Source organism: Haemaphysalis longicornis, unplaced genomic scaffold (assembly GCF_048455015.1).
Source record: "Haemaphysalis longicornis isolate Haplotype H1 unplaced genomic scaffold, Haemaphysalis longicornis Haplotype H1 scaffold_7, whole genome shotgun sequence".
Taxonomy (NCBI): domain Eukaryota; kingdom Metazoa; phylum Arthropoda; class Arachnida; order Ixodida; family Ixodidae; genus Haemaphysalis; species Haemaphysalis longicornis.
The window spans coordinates 74,553,384-74,571,012 of NW_027526422.1; the positions used below are offsets into that span (position 1 = coordinate 74,553,384).

A 17,629-nucleotide genomic window follows, 5' to 3' on the forward strand; every position below is an offset into this window, starting at 1 on the left:
AGCGAGCCAGAAGCAGTCGTCCGACGATACTTCAGACAGTTTTAAATGAGTAATCTGAGACGAAACAAGTTATAGTCTCAATAAAACAATGGTTTGTACTTATGTATTTTTTTTTGCATTTTTCGGCTACAAGGTAAGGGGGTCGACCTATATTCCGCCTCGACCTATATTCCGCATTATACGGTACATAAACAGCTCCCGCTTTTATTTGAGGCATGAGAAGAGCAATGCAACCTGTCAGTGTATGACACGCCCATGTGAGGACCTAACTTTCCAACGGTCAAAAGAAAAAAGATGGTCTACACGGTTGTGTGAAAAATTTCAACATGTCGTGGGCTTACGCCCTCTGTCCGCCTTTTTGCCGTGCAGCGAAAGAAGGCGGCAAGCCGGGTGACCTTCTTCGTCCAGAAGGGGAGGACCCAAACGGCTGGAGACGCCGCAGGGGACGTGACAAACATGGCCATCCCACCTGCCGAAAGCGGCGACGGCCAGTGGGAGAGAGGAGGCGGGGACGGGCCTCGAGAAGGAGAGGGCGGCCCACTCGACGTAGCGGGCGCTCCACCGACGGGGAACCCTGCCCTCCATCCCAAGCAGGACCACTGCGTCGACGAGAAGCCGCCACAGTCCAGGAAGTCGCGGGGGAAGAGGTCGCAGGGGCTGAAGGAGGCCACAGACCCCAACCAGCCCGCTCCTCCCCCCCAGCCTGCCCGTCCTTCTTCCCCCCACGCTCGGCGCAGTGGTCGCGTGCCCCTGGCGGAAGCCGTGGCTGCCGGCCGCTCTTCCTCGTGTGAGTGCTCCTCTTCTTCTGGCTCGCCTTCATTTACAATCGTAAATGTGGCCTGTTTGTGAAGTCGGCGTGATCATGCCTGATGCCTCTCGTGTTTTGCAGAGGAGTGCTGTAGCAAGGGCAAGCAAAATGACAGAGGGCAGTGCGTGTTGCTTTGCGGCCCTTGCTACAGTGCTCCTCTGGGCCATTCTCACCCCTCCTCAACGCCCCAAAGCGACCACACAGCCCAAGAATGCATGCATTTATATGGCGCTACCGTGTCGCTTTAAAACGACCCACATCTAATTTGGGCTATTGCACCCCTGCATGTGGCACAGTTTGTAGCATGACGGCACCGGCCAGTACCCGTTGGAAAGGTGCTTTGGTGTATTCAACGTACTTCAAGCTGCACATACCAGTTAACACAGGGCCTCAACTCCAAACGCTGAGCTCTGGTACATACCTGGCAGTTGGTGGTGGTAAATTAGCAAAGTGGTTCACATGCACATAGTTGTAAAAATGCAGTTGTAAAAATGCAGTTGTAAAAATGCAGTTGTAAAAATGCAGTTGTAAAAATGCAGTTGTAAAAATGCAGTTGTAAATATAATTAGGAAAAAAGGGAATTGCCGCGCGACCCACTAGCTAATTTCCCGCAAGAACTTATGATGTCATATGCCTATAGCTCTGTGATTGGCTGAGGCCGGCAAAAGCAAGCGCAAATTAGGCGAGGCTCATAAGCTTGCCGAACGAGTTATTTGCACTTTTTATGGCACATTATTTTTATAGCAGTGACAATTGTGTGGTAAACAATTAAAGTTATGAACAAACGCGTAAACACCGAAGCAGTTGGTGCAGCGCTCTGCCGGCTGATACTGCCTAACACAGCCGTCAAACGCTTTGGACTTGTCTGACACAACACTGACCAAGAGAGGGAGTGTGAGAGAGAGAGAGAGTGAGAGAGTGAGAGTAAGTGACCATAAGCGGCATGGTCACTTAGGTGACCATGCTTGTTGAATCATAGCTTACGCTTTAGGAAATGATTGGTATGAACCATAAAAAATATGGCAGGTATAAGTCTGGCCAGAAGCAAAGTGTGAACACTGGCATTCTAGCGGTATTGCAGTGCCATCTATGAGAGTGGGTGATAAGCAAGATAACCGAACCATGGCCTCCGTGATTGGCTTCCGGCGGCACACCGTTGCTCCGGCCATCCCATTCGGCGCGGAGCCAGGCGGAGAGATGTAATTTTGTTAACTCCTGTGCACGCCGCAAGGTGGGGGCTTTAGCCTAAAGACTGAAGAGACGCTCGTTTGGCCGACGCTGCCTGCACTTTGAGTTGTAAATCAACCTTCGTTGTCACGTTTTTATGCCTGAAAAACTGTCAATATGTGGTCAATGTGTTTTGGCTCGATCCTACAAGTACAAGGTTGTCTAACGTACATTGTTTAACAGCCACAATTGTTGTTACACGCAGCTTTAGGGGTCGTTTGTTTGGAATAAGAATGTCATAGCCCAGGGTTCTGTCGCATTTCGGGCGGAGTGAATGCCAGTGTGCTGAATTCTTTTTTCACTGCTACAGCATTTTCGCGCGATATTACAGCGCGAAAATCGGCTTTTTTGTCTTTCAAGGTGTTTCGAGAGCTCTGGGTGTTGTGCATGCGTGTGCGTCTGTGCGTGCGTGCACGAAAACAGCGTAATACCGATAAGCTCTCGTGTATTGTTTATAGGCAGGCAACTACGATAGTCAAAAGATCTATGTTGGGCTTCCACGGGTAGAAATCAATCATTTTTTTGCGTTTTGTTTTAATATGCTTAGGGGTCTGAAGTACTACTGCAATATCACTATCAAATTATTTGCTGTGAGTTAAGATGTCGCGGTTTTCCGTGATGCGTTTCACACCGCTATCCACTCTTCATGTGTTGCTTTTTTTTTTTTTTTTTTTTTTCAGAAGAATGTTTCTGTATTTATAGATTTGCTGGGCTAATATAATGCACACAATTTGTTGGCATGGCTTTCTTATTAAGGGTAATATTTGTTTCAGTGAGCAGTTTACCTGAAGGTTATCACTAATATCTGTATGCACAACGTCGGCCGTAAGTTTGGGGTATTAGTAATAAACACATCAAGTAGACAACTACCAATTGTAACTCGTGTAAGGATTTTTATTACATTACGTAGACCACGTTCATTTATGGTAGACTGGAAGTCTCTATGTGTGTTTGTATTTGCAAGCATACATGTCAATAAACGGCACCACCACGTTTAACCCTGCCTATTGCGGGACAAATACTGATAGCCATTTGGCCTTCCCCACTTGTCCTCTCTTCTGATGCTGAATTATACCACGTCTCTGTAAATAGTATCGCGGTAAAAGTTAAGCCAAACGTTTCAAGTAGTGTTGCCATGTCATCTACTTTATTTGTCAGAGTTAAATGAGAAAAAAAAGGAAACGACATAGGTGGTGTCTTCATGTTTACTAATGGTTGGATTTCCGTCTGTTCAGTTCCCATAATCTGATTCTTGCTCGGAACGAACGGAATATGCGTTCCGTGCATTCTAAATAACAATGTCAGTGATGCTACAGCTGCGCCGCTTGCGCCGAACTGCGCGCAAGTGCTCTGGCTGCTACATCCTCCTACATTTCTTCTAAATTTGGCAATTCTGCGCCCAACCTTGGCTCAAGTGTGTACGCCGACTTTCAGAAACGAAACTAACTACCTGAGGTTCCTCATTGAAAGCGACATCGCGGTGCACCTGTTGTTCAGGACGCAATCCGAGCCAAGCCAAGGCAAACTGGCCCTTGTTGCGATAACGGCAATGATGCGTTTTGCTGTGTGAACGTCGACTGAAGTTTCTGCGCGCAACTGGGTGCGAAGCCCGTCGACGGGCCTTGTCGATGGCGTTTTCAAGGCTGAAAGATTCGTACATTTTACTTGTATTTTGCTTTTCTTGCATGTGTGCCACTGCAGGTCGATGGGGATCTCATTTCATGACCGCCTTTAGGCATAGCAGTGTGCAAACCAATGACGGAGCGGTTCTTTTTCCCTGACTTGAGCGCTTGTTATACACGGGCACCTTAACGGCCGTTCCGAGAACCGCAGTTGGCCTTAAAGGCAGTTAGGCGGAGTTACATGGCAGCGTGAGCGCAGTTGTAAATCCAACGGCGATCACCCCGCCAATGGAGGTCACTGGTCTCCGTTCCGTCGGCAGATGGGCAAGATGGCTGCACCCAGCAACGTGTCCCCGCTGCAGGCGAGCGCGCTGCCACAAAAACGCTTTGTGGGGACACCGTCGCTGACGCAGTTGCAAATTAACTTGTGGTAGGACACCGGTGCTGCGGTTAGTTCAAGCGATGGATTGTGAATTAGGACGCTTCACCACATTGGAACTAAAACAAGTGCAGCCATTTGCAACGCCATGAATCGGATTGGATCGGTTAAATGTTACGCAGTACTGTTACAAAAAAATGGCTGCGAGGAGTGAAAGAAATACACTGTGTAACATGCAGCGCAGAAAATAGAGGAGAAAATTTTTGAGTTCGCGAGGTAGCATCTCAAGAGTAACGTGGTGAATCATCCAAACGGAACTGAACATGGGAAGTGCCGTGTGAGCACAGCCACCACCGTTCAGTTCCCACGGCCGTCAGGGCATTCAACTGCCGTTTGCGTTAATGGCCGTTGCAAGTGCCCGCATAGCAGGGGTACAAAAGTGATGGCTGATTAAGCGTTGATTATTGCTGCAACGGCGGTGCACCAGCGTCACAGGCAATTTTTAATTCGGATTTTAATGGGCTACCTTGTCATTAACGGAAGCGTTTTGGTTGCTTGCGGCAAATGTGTCGTGAAGGGGCAAGATCCAGCCTGGTCCTGCATGTTGGTTGCCAGAAATGGCTACCCGCTGCCTTTGTAAACAATAACGCTGCTATCAGCGGCTTGTCGTTTTAGACCCTTATGGTGGCAGCGCTGATGCTGCTCAATATTGATGCAAATTATGCAGTCAAAGCCGTGGCGCTACTGATGTTATTGGTCGGTGCTCCCACGATAGCCTTCCAATTGCGCTCATTTTACATAGCGTGTTCATAGTCACGAGCAATTTTTAGTTTGTTCATAGTACATCTGCTGTTGTGTAAAAATGAGAGCCCGTTTTTTTTAATTTTTGTTGTGCAGGCCGCTGCACAAAGCTCAATGCAGACATTCTTCAGGAGACTTGACGAAAATGGGAATGAAATATCCATGTTCTGGGTTCTTTTAATTTTTTATTATCGTCGAAGAGTGTGCTTTTAGTGATTATCTATCATGAATGCAGTATGCGTCTTAAAATTGCTTCTATCAAAACCTGCTCCGAAAGCTGGTTTTGCTGCTCCAAAGCGGCCTAAGCCGGTAGCATCACTGTAACATGTATAGATTTTCAGAAATAAAACCGGTGAACATCTTGTGTTTTGGAACCATGCGCGAGTACAAAAAAATACTGCTGTGCAATGAATTCACTTAATTATGCTTCACCCCGGGCATAGTCTGTCAAAATTTCATACGCACCTGTAACTACTTCTACCTTTCTCCTGCATTGGTGTGCGGTAATTTTTTTTTTTTATTAAACCTCGCGCACTGGCTGCGACAGCATCGTCCTCTACGCCCGCCTGCGTCAGGGAAAGCGACCTTGGGCTACGCCCTGGTCTCCAGGCTATCTTTAGTTTTAAGGTTCTGTTCTGGATATGTCATTGTCGAAGGCCAGAAAAAACGTGATTTAGCGGGGGAATTGAAAGTTTGGCTTAAAAATGTTTAATTTCTCAGTAAATAAAGCATCGCTTGCTGTCGGACGAGCGCTGCGGGCACAGTAAAACACAAAAAAAAATCTTTTGTATAAAACAAACTTCTATTTTGTCGGCATGGCCCCTTTGAATCCACAGTTGTTGCCCTTCTGTGGCTCTGTAAAGCACGAGCAACTGGTTGAGGATGACAACCTTGCGAGACTGTGCTGCCGAGGAACAGTTTTTTTGTCATCTACTGGAATGGGAACGACCTGAAACGCAGGAATGGGGCAGTCGCCATCTGTAGCCTCAGACAGGGGAATAGTTTGTTGTCTGCCCTTCTTCTGATTGGTGTGCATTGGGTTCGGGGATGTGCAGGTATTTCCACCCAAATGAGTACACACACATTCTAGGCTGTCTATGGATGTGAGGTCTTGCCATTTTATTTGAGGGGGAAACTTCCCAAATTTTCCCGTTTTACTGAATGAAAGTAGCTGCCACAAAGTGGTCATGTCTCGGGCTGTGGTGGGTAGGAAGCGGAGCGCTTCACTTGGGTGCCCCTTGCCTCTTCTCATTCCAGCGGTGGGCGGAGGCAGCCCAGCTCGGAGGTCGTCAGGGCGCCCGGCACGCAGCACCGCCAGGTGTGCCACCTACAAAGAGGCGAACCTGACTGTGTAAGTTGAAACCTTGCTTTCCTTTTGGGGGAACTGACTGAGTGCCAGGGGACTGAGTGGCAAAAGAGCCTTTCAAGCAGTGCTTTAAAGGCTTGCTGGGAAGTGCACTTGTTGCCAATCTGGCTGCTTGTCACGCAAGGATGCGGTTGGTGGGCAACGTCCTTGTTGCAGTGGGCTTCTGTCATGAGCATAGTACCGCATTCACTCGCATAATCCTCTCACTTATTTTTCCGGAAAAATCTGTGTGAAGTTGGGGGTTGCGATAATTATGTGGGGAAAGAAATTTCTAGGGGTAAAAACGAGCTTAAATGAGATTTGAATAGGTGATATATGACCAAGCCATTTCCAAGCAGGACTTACCGTCGTAATAAAAGTAGAGGGTTTACATAGGCAGAAAGCACAAAATTTTATTCGTTGCGGCCAGCTGCCGCCCACCTTCACCATGTGGCGTTTGGTAGCTAGGCACTCAAATGAGAACAGTCCTAGTCAGAGTCAGTGCTGCTCACATCGCTGGCCGTTGCTTCGTCACCTCCGGATTCCAAGTCACCTTCAGAGGCCTCGTCTCCATGCCACACCGAGTGGTCTTCAGTCGCATCCAGGGCACTCGATGTGGCTGTCTTCTTGAAGCTCTTGATGACGACGTTTGCCGTGATCATTCCTCACGATTCCAATATCCAGCTGCACAGCATCTCCACCAATGGTCTCCTTATCTTGTCAGCTGGCGTCAGAGCGTGCTTGCAATCTACTCTGTGTACGGCCTTTGAACGTTATCTTTGAACGGCTTGTTCAAAGACGCGTTCAAAGGCTGGCACATGGAAGTTCAGCCACCTGGAATGACAGCCAGCTCAGTGCGCAGCTCCTTTAGCTTTGCGCCTCTTGTTCGTCGCCTTCAGTTCCTCGTGCGGCTGTCTCCAGTAGCGTACGCTGAACTCGTAGACGCCGAAGGGCCTGCTTGCGGCGCAGTTGCCACGCTCTATAGCGTATTCGATAGCTTTCAGCTTGAAAGTAGCTCTATAACTGGCGAAGCGGCGAAGCGTACCGCCCCAGGAGGGTAGTTAGAATCTCGTTACAACAATCTCCGCGGTTTGAAATATTTTAGTGAAAAACCATCACTTCCGTGTCAGTAATGTAACACAGAAAAAATGACTTACCTTTACAGCAGGTGCCAGTGTTAGATAAATAACAAGACAAAAAAAGTTGTGTATAGTCCCACTCCACCCAGCGTTTATTTCTTGGAAAAGTCTGTTATCTTCTGGTGAGTGGCAACACTCGATAAAAAACGGGCACCTCCACAGCCTCGACCTTCTTGTGAAGGGGAGCATCTTTGCAACGCCTGAGGAATGAACGAATCTTCGTGATGGAAACTAGAGCAGCCGAGCTAGAAACGGTATCGCTCTTCGTGCGTAAATACGGGGTCTGCATCGTCTTCAATCACTGCATTCTTCTTGCTTGCACACTTTGTTGAGGATTTCACAGTCCAGATAACCCTTCAGGGTCACCTGCGAAGTTTTGCAAAGGAATGTGACCGACTTTTGGAAACAAATTTTCGGTTTGCAGTCGATTCTCCTGTAATTTGTTTCATTCTCACGGCAACGGAATTCCCGCAAAAGCGGAACTTCTGGCTTTCCCTGGCAGATTTGTTGTCGCGGTATTCGACTGTGCAGCCATTCTGGCGGGTATTTCAGAAGAATTTGTGAATCTAAAATACATTTATCGGTGTTTGTAGTAATAAGACACTGTGCACAACGTCTACCCACTTTTGGGTCAAGCTGCAGCTGGTCGAAATTCGATCCCTGGTTCAGTCCCAGGTGGTGACCGAACCATCTTTTTTATGGAGGTGAAAAATAAAAATGTTCCTGCGTCGAGATTTCGACACACGTTGGACATCTCTGGGTGGTCTTAATTAATATCCACCACAGCAAACCTTGTATCCCAGCTATAGCTTTGGCCTGTGAAACAAACACCCAGAATTTTACGAAATTAAAAAAAAAAAAAGGGGAAATTTGGACTTTGCAAAGGTGTGTCACTGCATGTGCCTGGGGTTAATTAAGGGAAGTGGTACGCGCAGGCAGATTTGTGTGCCAAAATATTGTGCTTCGTGTGTCCTTCTCTACTGCAAAATGGCCGCCTTTTTCACCTGGAAAAAAAAAGGAAAGAGTGGCACGGACCACGGGTAATGTTGTGCGAAGCGCTTTCCAGCTCAGATTTAAAGAAACTATAGTGTTGAGTTTGGCATTCGATGCATAGAGGAAATGGCTGCTGGTAACAGTGGAGCATTGCTTCATTTTTGTTGTAGTTGCTGCCATTGTACCATACCAGAGATGGTACCGCTGCAATTTACGTCTTCCTTGTTCTCTTTTCAGGAAACTGCGGCGGCCATAGACCTGTGCGCCTCTTCAGAAGCAGCCGTGTACATAACCGCGTTTTTAATTTATCGCCTATCAAGTCACAAAGCAGTTTAATAGTCACTGTCATTACGCAATGCACTCCAATTGCATGGTTTTAATTGTACATTTGTATATATTTATCTTTGGTATTTTTAATGTTGACGTGGGTGTTGCTGTTCCCTCGGCATCACCTTTCTCCAGCTCTTTCCCTCTTGTAGCCACCCCCCTTTTTATCCCACTTGACTCGTGAGGCTGCCAATCGTGGCAGTCTATTTACCTTTCGACAAAAGGGTTGCCTGCACGGATCGACCAACCCTGCCATCTCGAGGAGGGGCACCAAAAAATAAAGCGAACGTAATGGCAGCGTGTTGTCTTTGTCTTCTTTGCGAACATGGCCCCATCCTGTTGTGGAGTGTCTTACAGACGCACTTACATCAGTGATTGAATTTCGCTCCCCCAATTTGAGTCCTGAAGGCGATCGTGCTACAGCTGTTCTGGAAGCATGTATAGCTTCAAGAAGCAAAGAAATGATACTCTGCGGTTGCGGCAACCTGTCGCTGCAAATGCACGACACCGACAACGGTTTGAGAGCCCATAGCTACTACAGTACAACATCGTTACAACAGACTGTGATAGTGATCATGATTTCAGTCTGCTATAAAAGAAGTATGAACAATCCAAATACTGTTACTACAGACTTTTACAGAATCATGGGTGAAGTCTGTTATAACAAGAGTTTGGACTTTTCAACTGTTCAAAACAAATCGCACAATAAAAGTATGCCGGTCATTTCTAGAGATTCAGTTACAACTTAAACAGGTTGGTATTTTAGGCCAACAAACCTGCAGGATGACTTGGGTTTTTCAGCAGTTTCATCCTCTTGTGACACTGTGAAGCACATCACAAAGTCACATGCATGATTCTTCTTACATTTGCTGGGCTCCTGTTGTAATGCACCCCCTCAAACTTTTGATTCACTCATACTAATATTACTCTTTCACGTCTTCAACCTACACTTGCATTTACATTGTCTTCACATGAATATAAATTAAATGCAACTAAAGATTCATTGCTGAGCTTGGAGATTTAGCCATCTATAATGTATGAGGGCATACGTTTTTTTGTTTTAATGATAACTTTCATATATAAGCACCTCATCTGTTGCACTATAACACTTAAATTTTAAATCCAATCACTTGACTGCCAGGACATCACACTAGTGCATACTGCAAGTGGATGCAAAAAGTTTCACTTCTACTAATTCACAATTATTTTTAATTGTTTCAAATTGTTTTCGTTTGATCACAACTGGGAGGTAGAAGCACAAACTCTGAAAACGTACCTAGCAAATGAATGGTTGGTGGCGTGCACTTGTCCACTTTAGAGATGCAAACTTGGACTTGTTAACCTTTCAAACCGGTCTGTTATATCCAAATGTATGTTCTAACAGAATCTGCAGTAAAAGAAGTTTAATCAATGGTACAGATAGGAAGACCAACCAAGCATTGCAAATCAGTATGTTGTATCCAAATGTCTGTTGTAAGCAGATCTGTTGTAACGGGGTTTTACTGTACCTGCCAGACACTCCAGAGTATTCTGGAGGTGTTCGAGATAAGAGGAGATGCAGCTGTGCTGACAGCTCGCTCTGTAAAGAAAAACCAGCCTCCCCTCTGTCTACCGTAAAGTTATGAAAGAGCGCCCACCCAAAGTGGAGAGATATCAAGTGAAAAATACGGGATGGGCGATCTTTTGGGTCAGGTGCGAAAAACTAGAGAAAAGTGGCTGCACCGGCAACCAAAACTGCGGAGATGTAAAGAAAAAATACTAGATGGGTGAACTTCCAGCTCAAGTGCAGAAAGGACAAATAAGTGACCACATCAACGCATGAGTAGATGATCCGCGTTTATTTTGTTCACTCGTCGGCGCTAAAGCCATCGATATTAGGGGGTGGGTTATCTTTGGGCTCTCTTAGTAAAGCGAATATTTCATCCCTAAAGGGGGCGAAGGGGTGGGGGGGTGTTTTGGGGTGTGGGCATTTGCTCAGAACTTTACGGTAATGACAACGATAGGTAACGCAAAGCTTTCTCAGATCTAAAATGTGTCTAAATCAAAACCGAACGAAAACTCGACGAAACCACACTGGAATCTCCGGAGTGGACAGTGACCCAGGTGGCCATCGTCATTTGCCCGAGTCTCTGCACCACAGATGCGAAGCTATGTCTGCTATGTGATGCCGGCGCTCGTGGGAAGCACATAGTGGCTGCAGTTGCCTATTAGTATGTTGCGCCGCGTTGCTGACGGTTGTTTTCAGCGCTCCTGTGGCATGGCTTCAAGGCAAGCAAGCACGCGAGCGAGGAGAGGGCAAATTGCAGGACACACCCTCGCTCCTGATATTTCAACTGCGCATGGTTTTGTATTTCCTGGGGCCACTTCCAAATGGCGGCACCAGTACAGTATTCACCGGTGCGTTCCACATTGATGTAAAGTTAGCTTTCCTGCAGTGCATTTTTGCGTGCGGGTGTCATCGGTGAGAAGCCGAAAGCTTCGCTTTAAAGTTGGTGCCACAGGCATAAAAAAAACTGCAAAAAGTGCGATTTCAGCAATTGGCTAAGATATTGAGGCTCACAATGGCGACATCTGGTGCAATGCAAAGGAGCACATTCTTTGAATATGGCTTCCCGTTACCAGTCTTAATGTGGCTCCCCGTTACCAGTCTTGGTTGTAAAAGTTGAGTGGAGGCTTCGCAATCTCATTACTACCTACAGCACTGCCCAGTGCAATAGATCTTCAACTTGCTTCGCATCTTAACAGCAAAGTGCAAACAGCTTGCATAGTTGGGGCCTAGGTTATCGAACCGTGCGAACAATAACCAGCAAGCTTTTGCCCGTTTTTCAAGTTGTTCAACGTTTTGCAGTCTTCGTGCTGTTAGCTATGTGGCAGCTGGACTTGCCGTGAAGAGTTGAGTTGTTGTACAAATTTTATAGGCATTGTTCCTGCAGTTGTAAGGAACCGTCAAGACAAGCCATACAGCAATTGCACAGATTGCCTCCTTACATACCAGCCCGCCCAGCATCCTCAAATCGGGAGACTGTCACAGCTGTTTGAAAGAATTGTTCAGGCTGCACCACAGAACATAGATAGCAATGTATATTTGTTATATACTTTGTGAAAAATATTTTACATTTTTCACAAATAGCGTTTATTAAGGAGGTATGGTGGGGTAAATGATACACGTTAAATTTAACGTTATATTTCCGAAACGCTTACAGATATCCGCATCAAATTTGTTGTGCGCAGACAAGATGCCACTGGGTAAAAAATGAAGCACTTTGTCTGGGTCTACACTGTGTATCTTTCTTGTGGCCCACTCCCAAAATTTCAGGTGTGTTTGTTCATTGAATGTACCTTTTCTCTGGAACAAAAGAGACGAATGTGATGATATTGCGCTGTGTTATTCTAAATAACCATTGGTTTTATCTGAACTAAAGACATTTGATACTTTACTTGGAGTATGGGCGCAAAAAAATAATGTCACGTCATGCACACAGCTGTAAGAGGGTGCCTTGAGGTATAACTTTTTGTTGCAGTAGTAATTTTTATGTTAACGTAATTGTTTTAGTTCAGAATATTTATGATTAGCTGTAGAACATGTGTGCAAAGTGTCACTGTGATCAAATCAATACTTTCCGAGAAAAGGTACATTGAAGTTGAAGAAGTTACAAAAAACTCAATTTGAGAAAAACGAAGTTTTATGTTTGCGTATTGCTCAAGTATGCTTAAAATGAACCCGGAGAATACGTTTCGCTGCTGGCTTTTTTAGAGGTGTTTCTGAAACCCTTCTTGGTGTTCCTTTTCACCCCTCGTCTTTGCTTTCGACGGAGCCATAGAATTCTGCCCGGTCAACACGCTCTTTATCCATCCTGTTGAAGGCAATGTCACAAAACACACCTGGAACAATTCCAAGGGCTTCCAGAACTGTTTCCGTGCGGAATTGCCATCATTGTAGTATGCTACAGCATCATTAGTAGCTGTTCAGCGCCGAGAAATGCTGTCTTGGGGCAGCGGCACCAGATGAGTTGGTTCAGTGACTCATTAGTGTTCTGGGTTCTTCCATGGAGACATTTCCTCAGAAGAGCTGGATCTGACAACGCCTGAACACACAGCAACGCTTTGCAACAAGCTACGGAGAAGAGCGAGGTCGATCAGGCGGTAACCAGTTGTACTTGCGCCGTCTACGTCAAAAGATGCACCACCATGCCTCTCACCTAGTTTCGCGAAGCTTGCGCTTCGTCGAGCCGGTTTCTTGCTGTCTTGCTTGGTCGTAAACCGATTACCTTTAAAAGTTCTCTTTCTGGTCCATTTGTTGGATGCTCGTGCCATCTTCCGGTATCGCAGTGCGTTTTAAACTCGAAGCGGAGGCAACGCGACTATGACCGTAAACGTGGGAACAATCACAAAAATAGTACATACTACAAGAGCACCACTAGCGGCAAGTATCTTAAAGTTAGTAATTTCAAAAATATACGATTATTTAATACGCTACATATACTGGAAACACAGACGCAAGCAAAAAAAAAACCTTAAATAATGCAGCGAATCGCGAAAAACAACGCTAAACATACCGTCCTCTGAACCGATGTCTCAGCTGTGTCCGCCATTTTTAAACGCCAGGGCGCGCGGCACACTTCGGCGCGGTCGGCATTTAAACCGTTTCAAGCGTGCACTTGACGACGCGCTTCCACCGTGTTGTTCCTCATACTGCACTCGATTTTTCTGCGCCAAAATTGCAAATTCGCTTTTTTGCCCGGTTTACCCTACCATACCCCCTTAAATGAGGTATGGATAGAAGAATGACAAATTGTAACCGAAGTTGCTGGGCCAGTTCCGCCACTGTTGCAGCACGAGGCGTATGTGGAGCGAGCAGGGGCTTTGTCCCCTCGCAACACATGAGGCCCGCACTTGTTCTCTGATGATGATGATGATGACCATTAAAACCTTTATATAAACCGGGTTGCAGCAGACTCAGCCATATATGAAACAGTAGATGCGCAAGCAAGGCACCAGCAACAATTCGCTGGGATATTTAACCATTTTCGTACCGTGCAGAAAACAATGTAGTTCCGCTACATTTGTAGAGATTCTTCTTCTGATTAAAATGGTAGCATTATTTCGATGAAATGGCGCTCCTTTGTTTCTCTGTGTGAACAAGATTTCTCAAAGATGGCTTCACGCGGCACCATTTTTTTCATGAAATAACGTTCCTTTATTTCTATGTGTAAAAAAGATTGCTCTAAGGTGGCTTCACCGCATGGCCGCAGTGTCTTGCAAAAAAGCTCCGTCAGGGCGAGTATGACGAGTGTGACTGTACCCGTCATCGGTCATTTTGGTACGAAATCTCATGACAACTATAGCCGTCAATGGAAGCGAGAGGGTTAAAAATTAAGCCACGAGTGCATGAGCACTCAGTTGCCCCCTTCTCACTAGGGAAAGAAAATGTAAGCCCCTTCGTCTAAAGACAAAGATATTTGAAACGCAAAGCTTTCTTCCGCCGCAAACTGAGTTAAATCAGTCCAATCTCGCGAGGAAACCGTTCGTTTTCATAATTTGGACTGTGATGATGATGATGGTGATGCCCTTGGTGTCCAGCGCATGCCCACTTGAGGCGGGAGATTGGCCAGGGGTGAAATGTTGACTGTGCCTGTGCTTGTGCCTTTGTGGAAACCCATTGTGTAAGTTGGCGTTCGTGCAGTGTGTTTCGGGCGTAACGATTTCGATTCTGGACTTCGCTTTCGATCAGAGAAAGCTTTGCGTTTCATCATCTCTCACCTGATCACCCACAATCATCATTATGGTCAAAGACAGTTAGCTTCCCTGCGGGGTTGCCAGCAGTGAGGCAAAGAGAGCTTCGCTTTAAAATCCTAACTGCTCTTAGACAGTGCCGGAATGGTGCAATCGGATAGGCGTTGGCTTCGTAACGCGGGGGACCCCAGGTTCAATTCGGACCATGGAAAGCGTTTGTTTTTTGTGTAAATTAAGTTGGCTTTCCTGTAATGCGGTTTGCCGTGCGCCGGACGCCATCGCCGAGGCATAGAAATTTTCACTTGAAAAAGGTACCCCTTTTAAAATGAAAGCTTTAGTGGGCTAGCATACCGCACGCGATTGCGGCGTGTTCACCAGCGCCGTGCCTGAAACTAGCGCCAGAACAGCAAAAGGCCTCTCTCACACGGCAACTGACGTCGGAGCAAACATTAGCCCTCTCCGAAATCGAAACAACGCCGTGTCGATGTGATCGAACCAGTGACGCGCGATGACAGGAGCAGACTTAACCACTACGACAACCCCACGCTGAACATGGTATTCTAGTTTTGTTTAGGGGTGAATCCCCATAGGGGCTCGGGCTGTCATCGTCTCCTGTCGTCGTCGTCGCATGTAGTCACGGTACTAAAACACCGGGGCTCTCGTTTTCCAACGCCTCGCGCTGAAACGGTTCGCCTTTGTGAATTTACACATTATTTAATCCAATCTAGCAGCGCGCTCTGTGTCAAGAGAGGCAACGGCGCGCGTTGGCCCCAGAAACGCTCTTTTCTGCCATGGACGCTGAACTGCAAGCTTGCAAGGAGCGGCAACGCGCCCGCCCGCTAGAAGGCGCTAATTGTGAAGGGTAAAAGAAATCCTGAACTCGGCACAATGTACGACTTTGAAGCGCAGTAGCCTCATCAACACCAGGAGCATTAGGACGAGGGGGAAGAACCCAAGAAATGCATTATGCGTATTGACTGGGATATGCTACGCGATGGCTGATTGCATATAATAAATATACATATGTGTATAGTTGAAACAAAAATCGTCTTCTGTCTCTCATTGCACATTAGCAGCGGTGTTGTTGTGGGAAACACCGGCGTACACTGCATATGCTTCGCCCCTCCCCAGGTTTCACGTTAGTGGAGATGGCGTGGGACTTATTTAATGAACCAAAGGGTGCCAAGAAGTGGAGTGAAACGCAAAGAAAAGAAAAATCATCAACCATTCCACTATATGAAGCTGTCCCTAGCAAAAGTTCTGATAGAAACATATATTAGTCTTATACATTTTTGTATTGGGTTATAAGACATGTATTAGTCTTATAGAAACTTGTATCAGTTTTATAAGTTTCATATACAAGACGTATTAGTCTAATAGAAATAAATTTACCTATTAGTTTGTATTAGTTTACAAATACAAATACAACTGATAGACCTAATAGGCTTCAGGGCTATTAGTTTGTATGAGTCTAATACGAACTAATAGAGACGTATTGGTTTAAATAAAATTTAATACAAATCGACCCACAAAGTGCGGTTTCCTAGATTTTTATTTTTTTCCCCGAACATCACAAGACAAAAGATTGAAATGAAGGCCCTTAAAGGGGCACTGACAAAAAAATTTTGCATCTTGTTTTTTTTTGTTGCGATAAATAGCTAGTGACCTACTTATAACCTGTAGAAACCTCATTTGCTTCAGCGTGCGACGGTTGTTTAATTAGAGGCATTTTCAATGCGGCCAGTCGCAGTTTCGGTTTCAGCGAGTGCCGCGAAACGATGGATTTTGTGTGAACAAAGCTGACCACGTGACCGTCGGAGGGATATCACAGAGCAGAGCCGCCGTAGCACTGTCGAATCCGCATCGACGGCAGTTTCTGCGAATGCCCCCACGTACTGATCTCGTGAGGCGCTTAATTAAAAAGCGATTGTGGATGTGACGCAGGCGCTGCGAGTGCAAATGCTACCGCGGCTAAAGAACGACGCGCGACGCTCGAAACGGTGGGTGGCAAGACGCGCGCTGGGAGCAGCCGGCCGGTCTGCCTACAGGTCCGCCTACAGATGTGTTCGGCTTAGCACTGCGGCGGATATTCGAGTGCCGCTCTCGTAAGCGGTGCAGATGACAATTTTTAATGCAACCCGCCATCGCATCATTAACTCTTAGCTTTCTCATGTAAGCCACCATGGTCGGGACTTGGGGACAATTTCGTGCAGCGGTAACAAGCTATCACTCGAGCTACCTGCGCCGGCCTGGGCCACTTCGCGGCCGTGGCCGCCGTCTGCACAGCGACCGTGCGGCTAGCTCAGTGGGCTTTTCGTGCCTCCGGCGCGTTTTCGCATCCAATGGTAATGAACAGTAATAGAAACTGGGTGCCTGGAATCGCTGTAGAACTTTGGTCGCGGCCAGCTGCCCGATGAGCTGACGAAATCACGGCGCCTCCGCCGCCAACGATTGGGTCGTTCGTTCTTGAGAGCAGAAGCTCCGCCCTCCGGCCCTCCGATTGGAGCGGCGAGCCGGGCGAGCCGGCGAAAAACGCCGGCAGTGCGGAAGCGGCAAACACAAACTCGTGACGTGTTTGAATGTTGTTTATTTACACAATATCCTCGGGATGTCGATTGCGCGTGGTCCTCTGCTGGCTGCTCGGTTGCGTTTCGCGCACTCTAAAATTGATTTTAAATATGTTCTAGGCTGTATTCGCCGCTGATATTTTGCAGATGATGTAAATGTGTTCCCACCAATCTATCTCCGAAGTTATCTCGCCTTCAAAATTTTGTGTCAGTGCCCCTTTAAGCAATAATTTTTATTTGGTATAATATTATGAAGTGTTTTGTTCACTGGTAAATCTCCGTAAATCTCTAACCAAATTATGATGCAAAACGGGTCAACATTTTTTTCACTTTCGCTCCTAAAAAATGCGCTGCTATCACAAATGAAGAGAGCTGATGGGAGCTAAGAGTGGTGCGCCTCCGAGGCCGCAAGAAGAGCAAGAAACCTAAGCCGGAAAGACTGCAGCGAAGTCAAGCCAAGCTAAGCCATGTTCTTCGTTGGGTAGAGTTTTAGCCGTCCGTCCGTTCCGTCGTGTACGTTGTTACCGGGTCGACCGGTGCCCGACTGCACCTGCACGCGCGGAAGGGCGAGGAGGCGCGGATATGGCGAAGGCAGGCCCGCGGAACTAATCCCCCTACCGCCACGAATGCCCAAGTGCCCAGACGGGTACCAGGAAACCCGGTAACAACGTAAACGACGGAACGGACG

At 46.7% G+C, this 17,629-nt stretch overlaps 1 protein-coding gene and 1 long non-coding RNA gene across 2 annotated transcripts in view; one reads left to right on the forward strand and one right to left on the reverse strand.

The window, feature by feature from the left end:
- The window catches only part of LOC144145968 (uncharacterized), a 32,453-nt gene extending 23,523 nt beyond the window's left edge, over positions 1–8,930 (forward strand). Inside the window, exons 11-13 of the mRNA XM_077677848.1 lie at positions 370–787; positions 6,095–6,188; positions 8,552–8,930. Coding sequence (XP_077533974.1) covers positions 370–787; positions 6,095–6,188; positions 8,552–8,570 — 531 coding nt within the window. The 3' untranslated portion in view covers positions 8,571–8,930. The remainder of the gene's footprint in view (positions 1–369; positions 788–6,094; positions 6,189–8,551) is intronic.
- On the reverse strand, positions 7,282–13,032 carry LOC144145969 (uncharacterized). The gene is made up of 4 exons (XR_013317634.1): positions 12,841–13,032; positions 9,918–10,028; positions 9,418–9,463; positions 7,282–7,687 (listed from the first exon to the last, which is right to left on the reverse strand). It is a non-coding gene; the product is annotated as an uncharacterized LOC144145969 (long non-coding RNA).
- Positions 13,033–17,629: the final 4,597 nt, after the last annotated feature.